At 38.4% G+C, this 18,636-nt stretch overlaps 1 protein-coding gene across 1 annotated transcript in view; it reads left to right on the top strand.

The window, feature by feature from the left end:
- The window catches only part of dock1 (dedicator of cytokinesis 1), a 351,227-nt gene that overhangs the window by 43,646 nt on the left and 288,945 nt on the right, over positions 1 to 18,636 (top strand). The window contains exons 4-12 of the mRNA XM_041815464.1: positions 25 to 80; positions 2,198 to 2,294; positions 2,527 to 2,675; positions 4,964 to 5,099; positions 9,001 to 9,158; positions 11,900 to 11,981; positions 12,533 to 12,668; positions 14,719 to 14,791; positions 17,518 to 17,597. Of these exons, the coding sequence (XP_041671398.1) occupies positions 25 to 80; positions 2,198 to 2,294; positions 2,527 to 2,675; positions 4,964 to 5,099; positions 9,001 to 9,158; positions 11,900 to 11,981; positions 12,533 to 12,668; positions 14,719 to 14,791; positions 17,518 to 17,597 (967 nt within the window). The remainder of the gene's footprint in view (positions 1 to 24; positions 81 to 2,197; positions 2,295 to 2,526; positions 2,676 to 4,963; positions 5,100 to 9,000; positions 9,159 to 11,899; positions 11,982 to 12,532; positions 12,669 to 14,718; positions 14,792 to 17,517; positions 17,598 to 18,636) is intronic.

The raw sequence follows: 18,636 nt of genomic DNA, 5'->3' as shown, positions 1-18,636 counted from the left end.
TATTGTGATCTTTTCTTATTTAAGGGCATATTTCCTGCTTGCTACATACACCTGAAAGAAGCTACAGTCGAGGGCAATGGGTCAGTAATTCTTTACTTTTAAAAACACTCTGTTTTTTAAAATATAATGAAGTATTGTATTTTTTTGGCTACTAACACAGCTGATATTTCCTGTTCTTGTTGATTGGTTGATTGTTTTTGATCCTCTTTGAGAAATAGCTTCAGTTGTCCATGCAGACTTAGGAACGACTTGTATAAACTTTGGAGATTAAAGGATTTCAGCACAAATATCTAATAGGAGGATATGAAGTTGTGACTTTTTTTAAAGAGTTGTCATGACACCAGAATTAAGAAATTCGATCCAGTAGTACTAAAAATCAAATAATGATACCATTTTATCTGCCAAAGCAATAAAAAATGAACTCCAGGATACCTAAAATAGGTTAATTTAGTTATTTTTGATTTTCACATTAGAAAGAGGCACTGAACACAAATTAAAATTAGACAGTTAAGCTCAGTTGATAGAGCCATACAAAGAGGCTACAGTCCTCAATGCATTGGTCACAGGTTCATATCTGGATTCTGGATGTGTCTGGTGCATGTCTCCCCCATACTTCCGTTCTCTCTTCATCTGCCCAACAAAATAAAGACAAAGATCTCAGAAATGTAGCAAAACATACAGTTGTAGGCACACATTTTAGGCATATCCTGTGCTAAGGATTCATCACAGGGTGATGTACCACAACCTAGGCTTGAGGAGGGGGGCTGGGGGTAGAGTCAAGCTCGATGCATGTCAAAACATGTGTGTCACTTGGCAGCCAAGATCAAGCTCAACGTCATCTCTTTGGCCGATGCCTTTTAACTGCTGGTAATATGCCCAGAGATCGCTGGCTGTTTTCAGGTCCTTGGGACACCCGCAGCACAACCAGGGGCTTGTGACAACCCTGCTACCCACCCGGACGGTACCCTAGGCCATGCTTACTTGCCATATCCACCCCTTACTCTGCCATTAAGATGCAGATTTTTTTTTTTTTTCCAACAGATTATTTTCCTATGCCCCTGGTTATATGCAAGGACATCCAGAGCACGACTGGGGTTGTGTCAATCCACCTTCCTGCCCAATGGTGCAGGCTTACTCACCAGTATACGCCTTACTTTACCCTACATTTTTGGCCCAAAAGTTCTGCACAGTACTGTGTCTTTACAGAAATAAAAGGCAAGATACTTTGACCCCTCCCCAGCCTGATTTTAAAATGTTACGATAGCTTTGTTTGCATAGGTAAACAAAAATACTATCGGCTTCTCCTGTGTTTTCATATCTTAATCTTACAATCAGCAGAAGAAAACATAAAAAGTAAGTGACTGTGTCACTCATGAAATGGGTAAGAAAATTAAGGTGAAATTATGTCATATTTTCCGTATATATCCTGTTTCAAGTAAGGTGGAAGAGTTCTTTAGTCCAATGAGACCAAAATGGTGCTTTTTGGCCATCAGACAAGACGCTTTGTTTGACGGACACCAAACACGGCGCATCACCACAACCACGCCATCCCCACTTGGATGCATGGTGGTGGCAGCATCATGCTGTGGGGATGCTTCTCAGCAGTCGACCCTCTTAAACCAACATCAGTGTATTACTACCTTGAACAACGTTTCTAGGTTGTAATTTCAGTCAGTTTCATATTTATTATATACCTTAGGAAGGTCTAAAGTAGCTTTATTACATGTGTTCACATATTTACCTTGACTCAGAGAGGAGCTGGTTTATGTGTTTTATGGTTAGATGTTACAAGCAAAGGCCAAGGAGGTTTTTATCCCTCTAGTAGGAATTATGGTTTGTAGGATAATCTGAGGAAGATTAATCAAGCTCAGTACAGATAAACAAATAAGTTGGTCCTCCCTTAGACCCTCTGACCTAGAGATAGAGTTTTGGCTTGATAAATTGAACAGAATTTAAAGAGACGACCTCAGAGGAGCAGACAACCTTAAGGTCATTTAAGTAGAAAGCTCTACACTTGATCTGATTTGACAAGTATGCTTGTTTTTGCACAACTTGTCATATTTCAGTGTATTTTTCTGTCGTCTTTGATTTCACAACCAAAAAACCCCCTAAAAGATCCAGAGCATCTTACAGTGTTTGTTGAGGAGGAGAGTGAGTGCCAGAAAGGGCAAAAAACATTTTTTCATTTTCTCTGCAGACAAAAGGAGACGGTCATTCCTACAGAGCTGCCCTTGGTTCAGGAGGTTACCACCACACTGCGGGAGTGGGCTACAATATGGAGGGACTTATATGTGGTAAGAAAGCCTTAAACACACCCACACATACACAAAACTGTATGTTATTTATGTTTTTTTTGTAGTTGAGAAGGCAAAACATCACAAGGCAGAAAAGCAAGAAGTCAACTTTTTATTGGCATATCCAAGCACAGACATTACAACAGACCAGATTACACTGAATTGCATAATTTACCCTTCTTTTTTGCTAATCATCTCTTCACACTTTCATCTGTTTTTTTTTCTCTGACAGGGCGACAAACGTGAAATGTTCAACTCTGTCCGAGACATGATCTACGACCTGATCGAGTGGCGTTCTCAGATCCTCTCCGGCACACTCCCACAAGACGAGCTTTCTGAGCTCAAACAGAAAGTCACCTCCAAGATAGACTACGGCAACAAGTGAGGATCAACTCTAGCGGCTCTTATCCATGTCCTTTCCTCCCCACAGCTCATATCCTCTTATCCTCATATGTGTCTGTTAAAAAGGCTCTCGTTGGAATAGGTCACCGTGTCAGTTAGTGGAAGAAGACAGGTCATTACTTAGCTTGAGGACAAACTGGAGGGATTAAACTCCAGGAATCCGTAGTGTATTCCATCATGAAATGACAGCCCTTGCTGTGTCTGCGGTGAGAATCGGTTATAAGATGAAAATTGTGAAGGTCTATTCTGCTCCTGTGATGAAACTTTAAACCTCTGGCCAGGTAGAGAAATGGCTTTTGCCTGTGCAGACGCAGGGAGTGATGAGGTGATGAATACAGCGACTGTATGTTGGCAGCGTGCTGGGTTCTGCACTGACTCTCTTCATAGCAGGAAGAGGTGAAAGGATAGCTGTTAAAGAAAATAGTGGAGCTGAGGGGATACTGTATGAGAAGGAAATAAGAAGAGGCAGAATTGATTAAAATGTGCTTTTTTCTCATTTAGTTTTTTAGAGTATTTACCTTGCAGCTCATTTTGTATTGCATGTGTGCTTAGTTTTGACCTGCCCCACTATCAACCAGGCAACCACACGAACTGGAAAACCTGGAAAATAGTTGACCAATTTTAAGTCATGAAAAACACATGGAACGCAAGAAAGAAGGCAAAATGTCCTGGAAAAGCAGGTCTGTCTTAGAAAAGTATTAAAATATTCTCTAAATGCAGTATTAGCATTGCAAGTTGCAAGCTACACTACAGGGATTGTAATGACATTGTATTCAAATACATGTACTTTAATAAGGATTTGCCTCCTCTGTAACAGCCTCGACTCTTCTTGGAAGGCTTTCCACAAGATTTTCTACTGTTTCCATGGGGATTTGTACCCATTAATTCTGAAGAGCATTTATAAGATCAGGCACTGATGTTGGACCAGAAGACCTGGCTCATAATTTCCTTTCCAAACATCCCAAAGGTGTTCGAGGGGGTTGAGGACAGGGCTCTGTGTGGGCCAGTCAAGTTCTTCCACAACAAATAAATCAAACCATGTCTTTATAGTCCTTGCTTAGTGCACTGGAGCACAGGCATGTTGGAATAGAAAAAGGCCTCCCCCAAACTGTTGCCACAAAGTTGGAAGCATAGCCTTGTCCAAGATGTCTTGATATGCTGAAGCATTAAGATTACCCTTCACTGGAGATAAGGGGCCTAGCCCAGACCCTGAAAAAAAGCCTTATACTGTTATCCCTCCTCCACCAGACCTCACAGTTGGCACAATGCAGTCAGAAGGGTAACATTCAAACCAAGACTCTACCACCACTCCACAGTCCAATGTCAGTTTGCTTCACACCACTCCATCTGACGCTTTGCTTTGGACTTGGTGATGTGAGGCTTGCATGTAGCTACTCAGCCATGGAAACCCATTCCATTAAGCTCCTGCTGCACAGTTTTTCACAGGAGTCCAGAACTCTTCAGCTTTGGAATCAGCAGAGCATTGGCAACTTTAATGCACCGTGTGCCTGAGCAGTCATTACTTATCTGCAGGCATATTTGGATTACTTAAAGATTATTTCATCAGCTTTTTTTTAACAACATATCAATGAGTTTTACTGATAGAATTACAAGTTAAATTGAAACAAATAGAATAATAACAAGGGAAACAGTTAAGATTAAAAATAGAAATTGGTGTTGAAATGCTGCAACACAGCCATTAAATTACATTTACCAAAGTTTATTTCATTTTTCTGGGGGGTTGTGAAAGATAGACATCTGATGGGATTTTTTTTCCCTGCGTTTTTAATTGGAAAGATAAAGACTTCTACGTCTTCCATCCAACCTGCTCACCATTAACACAAAATGGAAAAAAGTTCCCTTTTCTTCCTGACATCTGTTACTACAATTACTATTTAAGCCTGGAATATGAAGATTATATTTGAACATTTCTGATATAATAAATACCAATTAAACAAGAAAGTGCTTTACTACATGCGTCATTCCACTCCTTAACCAGCATTTCTTCTTCTAAGTTGTCTCTCTGTGTGTTCAGTGTTCAGTTCATCATCATCATTCATAAGAATCTCAGAGTTCATGGTTGTAACCACAGACTACGCGTCGTATGAATCAGACTTCTGCAGAAGTAAAAATAATGATGTGTGGGCACAATGCATTCCTGTCAGACCGGCTTATTTGTCAGTGAAAATGTCATGGAAAAAATCCTGGAAAATGGTATCTAGAAAAGAGTGAGAATCCTGTTAACGCTTGCCTTATTTTCATTCAAGGTACCTGGATCTGGATCTAGTGGTCAGAGACAAAGACGGAAACATACTGGATCCAGAGCTCACCAGCACTGTCAGCCTGTTCAGAGCACATGAGGCTGCATCCAAACAAATTGAGGATCGAATTCAGGAGGAAAAGGTAAAATCAGGAGATATTATAGGAGGTTTGTTATGATGTACGAATGTCTTAGGCATTCATTTCTGGGTAATGTCTTGATTTCAATCATTGAAAATGCAGGCAAAATTCTGTAAACTTTCTAAATTGTACAAAAACATCAGCCACATCTGTACCATTTTGCTGTTTAGACAGTGTGCAGGATTTCGCCTGCAATTTATGTAGTCCTCTCCCACACTCTTGTCTTATGAAATAGATGTTTTTAAAGTTTCTGTACCTTCTGATACTAACACTCATATATGGCAGATATTGCAGCTTTTATTAAAGAATCTGAAATTTTGACACTTTAACTTGTCACACCTCTCATAAATAATTTTAAAAGCATGTTGAGGTCTAGCATTTATTCAGACGCTTTATTAAAGATGAGTTTAATTTCATGAATAGTGAGAACAGTGTGATCTGAATGCAGTCAAATGTTGATCTCATTCTTTCCATCTCATTTAGTCTCAGCCAGAGTCAAACTCTCACAGTTACTGTGTTTGCATTAGAAAAGAAAATGGTGCATTATTTCTGCTCTCTATACGAGATAATTCCCTAAATTACTCAATAATTTTTCTTCATTAGAGGCTACTTCTTTCTACAGTTGCTTTAGCTCCAAGCTGTTGCACAAAAATATCAAATATTTGAAGCCATAGCTGCTGTGCAGCTCTTGGGATGTCACTATAAACTGAGTGGGTTCCTTTTTGCTTCAAACATAAATATCTTAAAATCATAGATGGAGGGTTAATACGGGACATTTTGACTGTTAAAAACAATCAAATATTTCACTGATAGATAAATAGGGGCAGTGGGAGTCCCCCTGGTCTCCTGTCATTATTTTGTGGGTCACGATAACTGCTTTATATTTAGCATGATTATTGTCAGAGGAATGAAAATAGAAAAGCACATTTACTCAAGTTAACTTCAAATAAAAAAAAAAGTATTTTGTTCAACCTTTAAAAATGCTTTAAAAAAGTCATAAAAATGTTCAATAAAATCCTTTCATGTCTGAGATGTACTTTGATGAGGTCAGCTGAATATCTTTTAAACAAAGACTCAAATATTTACCTTTTATCTATCATATTTTTGTTTCATTAACAGGGAATTTCAGTGTGGTTTTTGCTTTGTCATACATTAGAATTACCCAGAAAGAATTTATGGTTCACAAAGTACAATCAATCATATATTTTGTTTTGATCAGGTGTCTGCGAAGTCACTAATTTTCTCCTGTCATATTTATCTCCGTGGCATGAAAGCATTAGTATCTCTGAAGACACTGAGAAATTCCCAAAACTGGGAAACAAGTGGTATAGTAGAATCAGAGTGTAACCAGTTAATCCATGAGACTGATTGTATACATCAGACAAAATAAATTATGAAAAGGTGACATGAGTTTAAACTTTTGGCTTTGTTTGTCCATTCTGAGATTTAGAATAATAACTGACCTACCTCTGGGGCCTGCTAGGGGGGCGTTACCCACATTTTAAGAAGCACTGCTTAACAGGATTACTTTATTTATTCCATTATTATTAATTGTACACACTCATTACTTTAGTTTAGCCTTTCCTAAACTTTCATTAAATCTTCCTTATTGAGGAATTGGATTATATTTTTGCTTGTCACTGCCTCTCCCCACCCTTGCCTTCTTGTGACACTTTGTGACACCTGCAAACTCCTCTGGCTTGACTGTGCACATGAGAGAGAGCCAGAACAAGTCTTGATGTTGTCTCTTATGTCAAAGTGAAAATATAAAAAAGACTTCATAAATGTTTCCTTTATCAAAGTCTTTTGAGATGCAGAAGAGACATCTAAGTGGGCTTTATGTGTAGAAGTGCAAAGTAATAAAAAGCTAAAATAAACACAAATTTGGTTGGTGAGATGGGCAGCTGTCAGAGTTAAATGTATTTTTTTGTGGATGGCAGTGTTTAATTTTCTATTTTTCTTTTTTTAAATTTTCTATCAATTTAATTTTTTTCTTGACTTATGTTACATTATGGTCACTTTCCATTTTTCCTAATTGTAGTAAAAAAAAAAGCTGAAAAATTGGACAGACATTTTAGGATGAAGCAACAGCAGACTCTTAAATAGATAAATAGATGATTTTATGGCTTATTCCAAAGTACACCCCCCCCCCAAAAAAAAAAAAAAACCCAAAAAACTCAGTAGCCACCACAAGAGTTTAATGCTCTGTCTTGGACTAATAAACATTTTGTGACAACTTTTTGGAGGTGTTTTGCCTTTATTTAATAGGATATCTGAAAAGAGACAGGGAATATGAGGAGAGAGAGTAGGGAAGAAGGCTTACACAGTGCTGTGATTGGGGATTACTCCGGTGACGAGTGCTTTGAGGACTCCACCTTCTGTATATGGCACCTGCCCTACCAACTGAGCTCAACTGGCACCATTTCTTATTGCTATGTACATCCATGCTACAACTTTACAGACGTTTTTTTGTTTTTTTCATCAAGTTGTTGCAACTTCAAATTTAATTCCATTTTCCTCTTTCAAAATCAAAGTCCATTTCAGTATAAACATGAAGTGAAGTAACGTTAGCCCAAGACTGACAAAATACAAATAAAGCATAACAAGGAACAGATCTTTTTGTTCAGTCATCTGTTAAAGAATATGGTATTTTACTTGGCACACTAATTTGGCTGCTTTTTCTCACCATTAACAATTTCTGTCAGAATTTTCTCAAATCAAATGTTGAATAGTGTACAGATTAATCCACTATTTAAAACCAGCCTAATCACACATCAAAGTAAGTTCCTCAATCCCTCTAGATTATGACCCTGCTGTTAATAATTAAATGTGATATTGTAAACCAACAAAAGAATATAAAAAGCACAGCAGTCAGGGTATTTTTATGTAGATGGCATGGTATAAAATGATGCATTTTTGGAAGTTTGGGTCCCAGGAAGAGTGCAAACTTCTCCTCTTGGTCCTGAGCTAAGTTTAGGAAGTCTTTTAATAACAGATTAAAATTCAGCCTCCTCAAGTATTTTCCAAGGTTGATAGACCTTTTGGGACCTATTGTGCTATTTTGATGGATTAAGCTATAATTTACTTTGTGGCTCTACTAAAGCAACAAGTCTGCAGAATATAACAAAATCAACCAAATGGACTAAGTGGATTCCAAGGTGGGAAAAATGCCAGAAGATATGCGTAACATGTTTATTCAATATAGAGTCGAGTTTTAACATTTGCAAAATTAAAGTAAAAAAACTTTGGCCTTGCCTCGCACACAAACAAGCTCAACTGCTTCTTCAGAACGTCAGGAAGTCAGCCAGCCTCCCCGTCTATTTCTCTTGGTGTATCAGTAGCATACCTCACCTGAGTGTCAGTTGGCAGCATGTAGGAGTGCCAGATGCTAAGTGCCCTGCAGTTATGTGGTCTCATCTTACGCGACCTTTTCATCCAGAGGTCTTTATTGCATATGCATGGGCAATAAGAAAGTGTCCAGGTCACTGCCATAAATATTGATGATTTGGCACCTGCATATTTTTGAAGGGCATCGAGGGTAACATGCAATCAGTCAGCCTTTTTACTGCAGATGCAGTTGTGGAGAACAAGTGACTGTAAAGGCTTTTTATCTCTGAGTGAGATGCGTTAAAATGAATATTGATGGTTTTATAGACATTGTTAAATCTCGCTTCTAAACATGTTTAATATCCAGAAAGACAGAGGCATTGGCTGACACTCAAAAATCCAAAGTGCATTTGCCAGCCACACCTACGCACAGCATGTCTTCCTCCAAACACTGATGTTGTCCTTCTCCTGGGCTCATTGTTCAGAAGCAGACAGGCCTGAGGTCTGGCTGAATGTGACTGAAAGCTGTGGAAGAATGCCCAATATTGAATTCGATATCTTTGTTTCCCTCTGACAGTCTCAGAAGCAGAATATTGATCTGACCAGGCAAGCAAAGTTCGCCTCCACACCAGCGTTCGCACTCTTTGTGACTCTGAAGAATGTTGTGTGTAAGATTGGTGAGGACGCCGAGGTGCTCATGTCTCTTTATGACCCGGTCGAATCCAAGTTTATCAGGTAAACACATGGGTGCTTGCCGGCTTTCCTCACTTTCTCTTTGTGCCGTTCTTTGTTGTATTTTGCAGTTTCAACTTTTCCTTTTTTTGTTGCCAATAAATGATTCATGTTTTCTCTGTTGTAAGGCGAAATGTGTGAAGGTGATTGTGTTTTTCTTGAAATAGCAGTCTGGATCAGGGATGTTACGATTACTTTTGAGGGGTGGGCCAGCCAAGAATACTGTATGTGATACAGAAATGCTATCTGACTCCTCCTAAGTTGGAGATATACTTGTTTTTACCTACATCTATGCATGCAGCACATCTCTTCCATCCCTTTAGAAACGTCCTCAAAGCACCTGGAAGTTACAGTTTACATGTGACGAGCAGAGGCACTGTAATGTGAGAGGATGATAAAGAGTCAACACAGCAGCAGGGACAACGACTGAAAAAATCTGAGACAAACTGCTGGATTAAAGCCTAATACATATTAAAAGTTTTTACAAATCCCAATTAATTCCACTGTTTGTTTTTTTTTTTTTTCAAATTTGAACCACTGTTTGCCTTTTTTGAACTAATGTTGCCACTGTTTGTCCATTTTTGCTACATTTAACTATTTTTCCCCTTTTTAACCCTTTTTCATTGTTTTAGATATCCATTATGCCACTTTTTTTCCCACTTTTAAACCCCTTTTGCCACTTTTAACTGCTTTTCACCATGTTTTGCCCATTTCTTCCACTTTTTGCTTCTTTTTTCCTTTCTTAATGGATTTTTGTGACTTTCATCCCATTTTTTTGCCTCTTTTAACCTATTTTTGCCACATTTTAACCATTTTTAATCAATTGTTAATGTCAATTTTTGCTACTTTTAATCAATTTTTTGCCCTTTTTAACCAATTTATGACACTGTTGGCCCATGTTTATGACGTTAAACAATTTTTCCCCTTTAATCCCTTTCCATTATTTAAGCCATCCATTTTTGCTGTTTGTTCACCACTTTTACCACTTTTTAGCCCATTTTTGCTACCATTACCCATTTTTTCCCCTTTTAACCGCTTTTCAACATTTTTGTCCATTTCTGTCACTCTTTTTCCCTTTTTTGCCTTTCTTAACCATTTTTGTGACTTTAATCCATTTTCTTGCCTTTATTAACCTGCTTTTGCCACACTTTTCACCATTTTTTACCACTTTTAATCTATTTTTGCCTTTTTTTTTTTAAACAATGTTTGCCACTCTTTGCCCATTTTTGACACTTAAATCATTACCTACAATTTTTTAATGCCTTTTCATTATTTAAGGCTTTCATTTTCGCCACTTTTTCACCACTTTTGACCCATTTTGTCAAACTTTTACCACTGTTCACCATTTACTTATGTCAGTTTTTGAGACTTTTGAACCATTTTGCCAGTTTTTTACCTTATTTTCTGATTTGATTATTTTTCCCTTAAACTATTTTAGGCACTTGTACTTTATTTTCTGGTATCCTAATGTTTGTACACATCATGGCTTAGCTGTTAAACCAGGCGTTACTTCCCAAATAGTTTAGTCAATCTGCCCATCCACATTGTTACATTACTTAAATACGATCAATTTTCCCCATTTTGGCCTGTCTTTACTGGCTTCCTGTGCATTTTAGGATTGATTCTAAAATTGTATTGTTAATTAATAAATCTTTACATGGACTGGCTTTTTTGCCTCTTCCTGACCTTTTAAAACTCCAGATTTTACCATGGGTTCCTAAATCCACTGATCAGTTCACTTCTGACCTGGGGTCAAAGTTAAAGCCTTATAGTAGCTGGACTGAAGCTCTGGGACGCTCTGCCTCTACATATTTGGCTGTCCCCATCACTACTCATTTTTAATGAAACTTAAATTGCTTTCTTATTCTCTGGCTTTTGGCTCTGCATGAGAATTGGCTTTTTATCCTCTCTGTTTTCATTGGCCTTTTTGTGCCCTTGTGTTTTTTTTAAATTGGCCCTGTGTTTATTGTTTTTGGATTTTATTGTACATCTCTTTTGTCAAATTTTCATTGTTTTTAAATGTGCTTTATAAATAAATTTGGATTGGATTAGATACTCTTGAAACTAAAAGGATGATTTTTGTCCCAAATTATTGGCCACAAGAATTTTTTCCTATTATAATTCTACTTCAGTCTTACTCTCTTAAAATAGTCTATCCCTTTAATCAAATTGTACTCTGAACTCAGCAGTAGGATTTTACTGGTCTTGTAAGATCCGTGTTTTGTTAGATTCGTCATCTTGACTGTCCTCAGTCACCCTAGTCTCCACACATCTCTATTTAAATGTAGCCACCACAGTGGAGATGGTATTTCTATAGTTATAACTCAACACTGTTTGTATTTCTAAGTGGAGTGATGATAAATCAGCATGTTCTCCACACACACATGCAAGATTAAAACCTCCCCCTTCACATTTTTAAGCACACTTACACACACAAGCATGCACTCTGCAAGAACGCAGCCACAGCAAGTGCAGTCTGCTTTCCAGGGATTTGCTATTGTTTTAGGATTTTGACAGCACATTATCACAAGTGGAGCAGCCTGCTTTCAGAATGCATTCAACATCAGCCATGCATTTTGTTTCCCAAGCGGATCGGTGTCAGGATTAACATTCAGGCTTCCCCAGCTTTAAAGGATGATATAGAAAATGCTTGGATCATAATTGTGTCAGTTTAAATATGACGAACTGCTGAGTCAGATCATAACCCAAATCATGCTTTTTTTTGGTCTTTTTCTGTGCCACAGTGAAAACTATCTGGTAAAATGGTCCAGTTCGGGTCTGGTGAAGGACATAGACCAGCTTCATAACCTCAGAGCGGTCTTCACGGTGAGTTTGCTCGCCTCTATGTGTGTTCGCTGGCCTGTGGTCATCCTCTGTTTATTCAGCCATGTTATGAGGCATGTGGGACCCTGTTTGCAGGGCCTGTATTTGTCGAGCTCTCTCAGAAAGGGGCCTGGCTTGCTGTATGTATTTACCCAGGCAGTCACCTCTATCTAATGGAAGCCCAAGGGCAGAAGGGTCAGTGTGCACCCACTGGGAGCACTTTGCTTGTTCTAGATGGTATTGTCCACGGGAAATGAATCTGTAGACACAATCACAACTGTAGCAGAAGCAATTTGAGGAGAAGTTTGCCCTCAGCACAAACTCATCTTCACCCAAGAAAGTTCTTTTAATTGATGAGTTGTTGTGCAGCCTCAAATGTTTGGAGTGAGATGAGGCTTTAACTCAATATGCATTTTCCAGGGGGTATTTACCCCAAATAGTATAATCTTGCTGGAATAATTCTGGAGTTTACTAGCTAAAAAGCACATAATGTTTGGCTGAAGGCAACAGAGTCAGCAGTTTTTCATTTGTTTGCTTTCTTTTTTCCTCGTCAGGACTTGGGAAGTGAAGATCTAAAGAGAGAGAAGATCAGCTTTGTGTGTCAGATTGTCAGAGTTGGGCGCATGGAGCTAAGAGACAACAACACCAAGAAGCTGACATCAGGGTTGAGGAGACCTTTTGGAGTTGCAGGTAAAGCAGACAACAGTCAGCACACTCCTGAGGTTGTTTTTTTTTTAGTTTAGATCAGTGGTTCTCAGCTGGTTGATAGTCAGGGCCTACCATCTACTCCTAAATGAGGAATTATGACCAAAATATTTGCTATTTTTCAACCAATCACATTTACTACATCCAAAAATTCCCAGTCTGAAGCCAAGGCAGCACCAAACCAAACAAATGCCAAAACAGAGACATGACTTAAAGGCGGGGTAGTCACTTATTGTACATGACATACTCTTATTTAAATTGACATTACTTTGTAGAAATCAGTTTTCAGTTGGACATTGAAGGGTTTTTTTGTAGTTCCTTTTGGTCAAAAATCCAAATTATATTGACTATTACTGACTTATAAAATTACTTGAAAGGTAAAACATTCAAGCGGCCTATTACTTAAGGTAGGCATTTTATATTAAGTATATGGTTCCGAAACATTGATTCTCTATTTGTGCAATTTAGGCTATGTGCCAGAGTTTGCATGCATTTTGGCCGTTGAAATCAAATATTACCCAATACTGCATACTCAAGACTTGTGTTTTGTTGCCGTTGTATTGAAAACTGGTATTTATTTTTTGAATTTTGAAAGAGTCATATTGAATTTCAGAAATCTGGGACATTGACAGCCCTATTGACAAGTTACTGCCTTGACCATATGACAAAAATGGTAGAGCATCCAGCAGCTTTTTATTTCTGAATCAGAGCAAGAACAAAAAAACATGAATATTTTTGGCACAGGTGACGACAATCTACAGAGCTCTTGTTACCTACTCATACCAAAGACAATGCCCAGTAATTAGTGTTTTGTTTAGATTCTGACCTTAATTATGAAGCGCAATCTGAGACAGTTTTATTCTACTAATGTCTGAGATGTTGCATAAAGACTTAGCTTACATCCAAGCATGGCTTAGATGTAACAGTGATTATTTCAGAACTTGGAGGTACTTAACCGGCAGGTATTAAACCATTAAGTTTAGAAGAAATCCTCTGTTTGCCCTACGGTATAAAGATAATGTTATGTCATTGTCTATGCCTAGATGAGTTCACATACTTGGCTTAAATTCAGTGACATCCAACTTGAAATAGAAAGAGAAATTACAGCTTGGTTTGTCTCATGATGGCAAGTTGCCAGGCGTAAGGTAAACTAATTAGACTGGCGTTTTGCCCTCAGTTCTCCAACAGAGAAAATGATACCCCTCATCCTGAGTCGTCTTTTCCTAGTGCCACTTGAAGTGATAGTAAATGACAGTCTGATTTATGAGGGCTTCTCTTTAGATGCCATCATCATTGCGGTGGCACACAGCATGATGGAGAGCTGGATTTTTCCATGATTTTCTTTTTTGATACTCATAAGTAAAGGCTTTGATACGATTGACTCCTGGCTCAGGGGGTTTAGAGTAAAGTTGCTGACACAGATTTTTGTTCTTTTCTCAGACTTTTACTCACTTTATTTGAAGCAGTTTCGAGGCTGTTTCTCATTTTTGGCTGAAGTTTGTCAGATCAAATTAGACCCATTGACTTTATTAACTATGCAGCTAACAAAATTGTTTCAAATTGTCTCAAAGTTGTGACATCATATCCTTTTCTGGTTCACTGGCTTGTCGCACTAATTCCAATCTGACTGAAACCTTTATGTTTCATTCTGTGTAATGCAGAAACACTTGTTTAAAGAGAAGGAAATAGAAGATTTTGCTGCTCTATCTGGTTGAATTTAAACTGCATTTCAGTGTAGTTTTGTGTGTCAAAGAAATGCCTGTTTGAACCCCAACCACACCGACCAATGATGTCACTGACTACAGAAAACATCAGTACATCTTTACAGCAAAAATAGAGGTACACATATCACTGAGAATCTGCAAAACGAGATGTTCCATCTGCCTTAATAAGTGCTCAATGAAGGAGAGCCAAATGCTGCTGTCACCCTCAGATGGCACCTCAGAAAGCGGTTATTTGTATCTCTTTTGCTGCCATGATACACTCTGCAGACCTTGAGCATGTTTTAACCCTCTCTCTTCTTGTTTTTCCACAGTAATGGATGTCACTGACATCATAACGGGCAAAATGGACGATGAGGACAAACAGCACTTTATCCCATTTCAGCCGTAAGTGGATTGCTTAGCAGCACAAAATAAATCCCACTTTTACAAACAGTAGCTCCTTTAGGCCTGGGATAATATTGCATGTCTGATACACTTATTTCCATTATATTGAGCATGTACAGTATGTTAAAGACAAAGCGGTTGTGTTGCATATGTTTTTGGAAGTCTTGAATCCTTGACACCTGATTAGCAGATGTTTAAGGAGAGCAGCGCTGCCTTATTCCCTGCTGACTCAATTAAGGCAATCTCATTAACTGCTGCCATTCTCGTAGGACTGCGTACAGAGCTGGAGTAACCTTTTCCTTAACGTGATTTCCTGTATAATTGGAAAAGCTTCAGATTCAGGCAGTTTAGCTGCTACATCACCACACTTAGGGGTTTTATCTGTGGGTGTAAGTCATTGGAATTAGTGTCTTACAGAGTGAGGAGAAGAACAGGATCTACAAGAGGTTATTTATGTTCAAGGGAGAATACTTACCAAAACTGATGAAGTTTTGAAACAGCAGTGGTTCTAAAAGCCATTATTAATGTAAGTTCAAGGCAGGAAGTAGAGAAACCTTTTAGGGATCGTAAGAAAAATGGCTTTCATAATGGACAAGAAAGATCAAAGTCCTGCTGAAATAGTAGGTTTCTTTTCTGGGACACTTTCACCTTACAAGTTGAGACAAAGATTACATAACATGGCATGTAGAACAGAATCCAAAAACATGCAATAAGATATTGCATTTTAGTGTTACTTTATATTTATGCTGAAATGATGAGCCCTGCAGTGTCCAACTTTAAATCCAGTCAGAAACATTCAGAAATGTTCTCAGTACAAATTGAAAGCCTTTCTCCTTTTGTCCTGCAGTGTTTTCTCCCGAGATGAACCTCTGTTCTCTCTTGTTTTGACTTGTTTTTCTTGTATACGTTCTGGTGTGGCATTGAAGGCAGTTTGAGTGACTGTTAAGATTGATTTTAGAGCCTTTTGTGCGCTGACATCACCACTGTCCTCTCCTTCATACTCTTCTTCTTTTTAAGAGTCCTTTGTTAGGGATGCCACATTTCTCTCACATCAACACACAGATCACATCTGCTGCTTTCTTTTGCTGTGCGTCACTCGTCTCAGCTCGTCTCAATCGAGCTGGAGCTGTTTCCTAGAGCTGTACAATAAATCACAGTTACACACAAGTGAGCATTACCGATAAATGCAACACAGTCACAATGAATGTGCTCTATAATCTTTTGTTATTAGACAATCTTTTGTACTCAGCATGCATACATTTTCTCCTTTTTTTTTACAACCTCAGTTCTTTAAAAGTTGGGATATTTTGTGTAAAGTAGAGTGCATTCAGAAAGTATTTAGACCCCCTTCACTTTTATCAATTTGTTATGTTGCAGCCTGATGCTACAGTAAAACAAATCATGTTAATTCTCATTTATCTATAATAAGTTTCATTGAAAAGAAAACAGATTTATCACAATGACAAAAGATTCCGACCCTTTGCAAAAACACTTGAAATTTAGCACTGGTGCCTCGCGTTAACCCCATTTCTTCCATTTGCAATAGATGGTTATCCTTCTGTAACTTCATCCCATTTCCGTACAGGATCTCTGGAGCTCAGTCAGAGAGACCATTGGGTTCTTGGTCACCTCTCTTACCGAGGCGCTTCTCCCCTGACTGCTCAGTGTTGCCAGACATCCAGCTGTTAGAAAAGTCTTGATTGCGCCAAACTTCTTCCATTTGGGAATTATGGAGGCCACAGTGACCTTTGAAACCTTTAATGCAGCAGAAATTTTTTTTTTTTTTTTTTTTTTTTTTTTTTTTGCTTTCCCCAGATCTGTGTCTTGCAAAAATCCTGCCTCTGAGCTTTGCAGGCAGTTCCTTTGACCTCATGTTTTGGTTTTTGCACTGATAAACATTATCAGGCCTTCTGTAGAGAGGTGTGTGCCTTTCCAAGTCATGCCCAATCAAGTTAATTTACCACAGGTGGACTCCAATCAAGATGTAGAAACATTTCAGCAAAGATCAAGAGAAATGGGAAGAGTTTGAACTAAATTTCAAGTGTTTTTGCAAAAGATTAATTGGTGCCATGTAAGTGGTTTTTTTTTTAAGAATCAGGAAACACATTTCAAACAGATTTATTGTGAAAACCCCAAAGAATAGCAGACAAAACTTACATGCAGTGTTCATATCTGTATTGAAATATGACCAAAGATATCAGGCAGTCATATTTTTCTCATATCTATCAGTCGCAGTATAAAACATGATGTAGATGTTACTGGCTCCTCTTACAAGCCTTCGTGTTTTATTTTTGTTCTAGTCAGCCGACAGCCTTTTATTCTAAGTTTCCAGCTGTTAGAAACATTTTAGGACTGTCTGAGCAGGTCAGGCTTCCCAATGCTAGAGGAGCTATAAAAGCTGACTGGGCATCATTTCCTAAACGAAGATTTCTCTGTGTTTCCTTCATTACCCATCCTGCCTCACTGTTAACTGCTAACAAGCGGCTTTGTGTCTGTCATGGTATTCGCATCACTTTCTGGTGTGTCTCTCTCTCTCTCTGTCTCTCTGTCTGTTTCACCCCACTCCCCTCCTCACAACCATCACCCGGCTGCTCCCCCGCTCCTCCTCCTCTTTCTCTGCCATCTCTTCTTCTCTGTGGTGTTCGCCTGTTGTGTGCATACTGCAGGCTAGCGTTGGATGATGCCATTCGACACAAGCAGCTGAACATCTCCCGTTTTTCACCCAGGGTGGCGGGGGAGAACGACTTCCTCCAGACTGTCATCAACAAAGTTATCACCGCCAAAGAGGTCAATCACAAAGGCCAAGGTACGGTGCCACAATCATCAGGGAGGAGGAGGAAACACACCATGATACTGTCACATTTTTAACACAATTTATTTTTCACATATTCTGAAGTGTTTTCATATTCATGCGCTTCAGTAAACTCGGATCTTAAATTGTCATCTGTAATATTTATGATCATCAGTCGTCTAGTTCAACAAGCATCCAGCAGTGATTAGCTAATGAAAACTTAAATGATTGATTTTCGGAGGGGGAAGCTTCACACTCATATCTCCGATGACATTTTCCTGTTTTTGACTTTAAAAATGAATCAGTGTTGGGCGTAAATTGCTTCTTTAGGAAACTGAGGAGGATAATATCTGCAATCGTGAAAGCAGAGTAACTCAGATGGTTGATTTAAAGTTCTACAGAGTTGTTGAGTACTTGTCAAGTTTTTTGCAAATTAATCTTGACCTTTACTTGAGTTTTTAAATAGTATTTTGATCTATTGTCATAGCCCTGTTATCTATATACAAAAACAAAATAATACTTATTTTCTGCTAAATATCCGAAGCATAAAATACTGGATTACCAGATTTTTGTGTTTTATGGTTCCCTTTACACCTAATTTCTTTGGTTTGATTAAAACAAACTTCATTTCATTTTTCAAGATGATTTGCACTGGTGTGAAAGCAGTCAGTCAAGCTCTGGTGCAGACCAAACAGCTGCACCAAGACCACTGAAAAGATGGAGCATCGGTGTGCTTTCATTTGAACCTTTATGAAGATTTGTTTGTGGTGAGAACACAAACTGCCCCTAAAAGCCCCTGTCGAGATTTTTTAGGTGCTTCCAAAACAGGCTTAAGTGATTACTGAAATCTACGCTGCCCTGCAAAAGTGAACAAGAACATCAGGGATAAGCATTATTGTGTCTAAATGAACCTAGCACAAAAAGTAAGGACATTTGGTTTCTTATTTGTTTGTTGTAACAATGCTTCTTGGCAGTAAATTTTATACTGTTGGAAAGCCTGTTTGTTACCCGTTTAAATGGTGCTACATTTGTAAGGAGCATACATTTGTGGGAT

Source organism: Cheilinus undulatus, linkage group 20 (genome assembly GCF_018320785.1).
Source record: "Cheilinus undulatus linkage group 20, ASM1832078v1, whole genome shotgun sequence".
Lineage (NCBI taxonomy): Eukaryota > Metazoa > Chordata > Actinopteri > Labriformes > Labridae > Cheilinus > Cheilinus undulatus.
This window is presented reverse-complemented; position numbering and strand designations above follow the sequence as displayed.